This window comes from Helianthus annuus, chromosome 14, assembly GCF_002127325.2.
Source record: "Helianthus annuus cultivar XRQ/B chromosome 14, HanXRQr2.0-SUNRISE, whole genome shotgun sequence".
In the NCBI taxonomy this organism is placed as follows: domain Eukaryota; kingdom Viridiplantae; phylum Streptophyta; class Magnoliopsida; order Asterales; family Asteraceae; genus Helianthus; species Helianthus annuus.
The window spans coordinates 10,438,485-10,441,253 of NC_035446.2; the positions used below are offsets into that span (position 1 = coordinate 10,438,485).

Below are 2,769 nucleotides of genomic sequence, written 5' to 3' on the forward strand. Positions count from 1 at the left end.
TATCTTAATAGCGAAAGGAAAAAAACAAGGATACCTTGTCCCAATTTGACAATATGTTGTTTATTTTTGATGTCACGTCTTCTTCATCATGCAAAGGCCTATTATTATTCTGAGCAACAAAATACAAAAGAACCATTGAATTGTATGAACTTGCCTCCCAAGAAAATCGTATATCCAAAGTCTTTTATTTGATCACACATACCTGATTTCTTACTTGCGAGTCTCCAAGTGTAATAGAATTCTTTTTATCTGGATCGCTGTGATGCTTAATATAACTTTTAACTTCCACCATAGAGCGGTAAGTCTTGCTGGAATAGTTATGGTGGTAAAACTGCAAAGGGATATCATATATACCTTATTTTCTTTGTGTGATTAGTTAGAGAGTTTTTAGGAGGTTATCTGAATATGCAAAACTCTGTACATTGGCCGAACCTTATCAATTGTGCCAGTGTCCACTCTTCTCCTTTTCTCCTCGGTCCAACCGTCAAGCAGTTTGGACATCGGGAGAATTTCCCCTCCTTCTGTACACCATTGCTGCACTTACAAAGTATAAAAATATAGGAGCTAGAGAGGAAGATGCGGGTGCAGTAAAAACTTGATGGAATCAGAATAACTTTTATACTATAAAACACTAGAATGCAGTTTGAACTCGCTAATACCTTTACTTAAGAACAAGGCTGAAAATACTGACATCTTAGTCACTAGCTAGAATTGGATGCATATCATTCATGTAATTACCGAAGGTTGTTTTCAATTTAAATGGCGAAATCGATGTACTTCTAATTTGGAAACATCAAGCTGTAGCAAAATGGAAACTAGAAAAAAGAACACAGTCTATTCAACTACCTATTTTTAATAAAATTAAGAAATTTATATAGATAGAATCCTTTAAACAGTTCACTGCTACCTAAGCAAGGCACGGAAGAGTCTCCAGGGTATAATGTACGCATGGGTGTATCTAGACTTTGAAATGGCTAGACCAACCATAGTAATATACTAAGTTAGGATAAACTATTGTAAATCTGGACCAATTTGTTTTGTTGTGTACTGTTATATTAAAATTGTAGCAAAATTCCAATAAATAAGGCTTTAGATTTGTTCATAACAATAAAGTCTGAATGTGGAACATTGTTTTCCATCAAATAGTAGTTATGCACCTGTTGTAAACCTGAACCATTGGTTTAGTGCAAGTCCATACTAGAAGTGGTTCATGTAATGGTGAAATTGGGTAATGGGAGGTTATATTTACACAATCAAGTGATACTAAAAAGTTCAAGATTAATCACCGCATCCATGGCTTCAATTTCGGTACGTTCGGGTTCAGGAAGGCTGATTTTGATGCTTGAAGTACCTATTACGATAGATTTCTGTAATGTTCTCCTTTTTCGACCCTGGTTTGAAAAATTACTATTAGTCTTACACTTTCTCAAATCACTTCAAGAAGAATAATGTGAGTGGGATTAATCCCTTAAGATAGCATTGCCACATAGAAAACGAGCCAAGACAACCAGTTTATAGGCTTACCCTTTGCATGGATGGTGTGCTATATGAGATTGGGTCAGCATCAATAGCGTATTCGTCATCACTTGCTATAACCGTTTCATTAACGTCGCCCTGCGTGTCGAATGATTTGAAAACGCACTATGTGAACCGTAAATAGTGCACATAATAAAAACGGCTGACGAAAATTATATTGATAATAACAACATAAATAAATAAAATAATAATAATAATAAAAGTTATTGGGTCGTAGCTATATGTTTCCATCCTATACTTACATTAGATTGAGAAACTTTCGGTGCGGAATATGACTGCTTCTCCTCATTTATGTTTGTTGACTCGTGATTGGGATTATGGGAATTTTTTCCATTGCTGTTCATGGTTTCCAAAGTGTTTAAAGATGCCATATCTTATGCCAGGCTGAGAACAATACAGATCAGTTAAATATAAATTCTAAAATGGGTAACACAATATAAACACAACACATTCAAGAATTAGATAGATAACCAACACTCAAATACTTAAATCCACATTTTGTTCCCAACAGTACGGTTTACATTACATAAATGATTATCAAATAAAAGATATCAAGAATCAGTATATACTTATTCAGTGAAGCTTGTTCATTTATAAAGGACTATAGATTAACCAGTCAGGTAATCTTAATGAAATTATGACATCACTAGTAAGATTGAACATGCTAGCTTCAATAAAAAAAGGTGATAAGAATGATGAATTAGATCATCAACTAATTACACCGATTAAAGGATAAGGTGATAAATTTGACACAGAATATTTGATTATAAATTAAAAGTGATAAATTTAGTTTAAAGAAAATTGCTAAAACTGAAAACACCGTAGCTAAAAACTAGGGTTTCTCTAGAACCTTTCAAGATAAAAATTAGAAAAAAGTTGTCAATTGGCCGGTTGCAGATGACCATGTTTCTTTCTGAGATTATAGGCCCTGGATTTTCTCACACTGCACTTACCTGATTGTAATGAAATTTGAAATGCAATCTGGGTGCAGGAATTAGGGATTCTGCTGGAACGAAAGAACAGCGCTGCTTGTTTTATTTTTAGTAGGAGCACGTCACGTCTTTTATATACTGAAACCTAACTTGTGTATTACAATTAGTAACCCCTAAAAACCTGAAATTTACACCCAAGTCCTTGTCAATGGATAGCGGTATCCCATGAATGATGTAGGTAGTTATGATTTTTTTTCGATTTGTGTTTTTTTTTTGTTTTTTTTTTTTTTAACTAAGAGTC

The 2,769-nt window shown here is 33.9% G+C and overlaps 1 protein-coding gene across 1 annotated transcript; it reads right to left on the reverse strand.

Moving 5' to 3' along the window:
* Positions 1 to 978: 978 nt before the first annotated feature.
* Positions 979 to 1,911, reverse strand: LOC110905280. Its single transcript, XM_022151128.2, has 3 exons — positions 1,779 to 1,911; positions 1,525 to 1,614; positions 979 to 1,391 (listed from the first exon to the last, which is right to left on the reverse strand). Exons 1-3 carry the CDS (start codon positions 1,905 to 1,907, stop codon positions 1,254 to 1,256), a joined length of 357 nt encoding a protein of 118 aa, XP_022006820.1. The 5' UTR covers positions 1,908 to 1,911; the 3' UTR covers positions 979 to 1,253.
* Between the last annotated feature and the right edge of the window lie 858 nt (positions 1,912 to 2,769).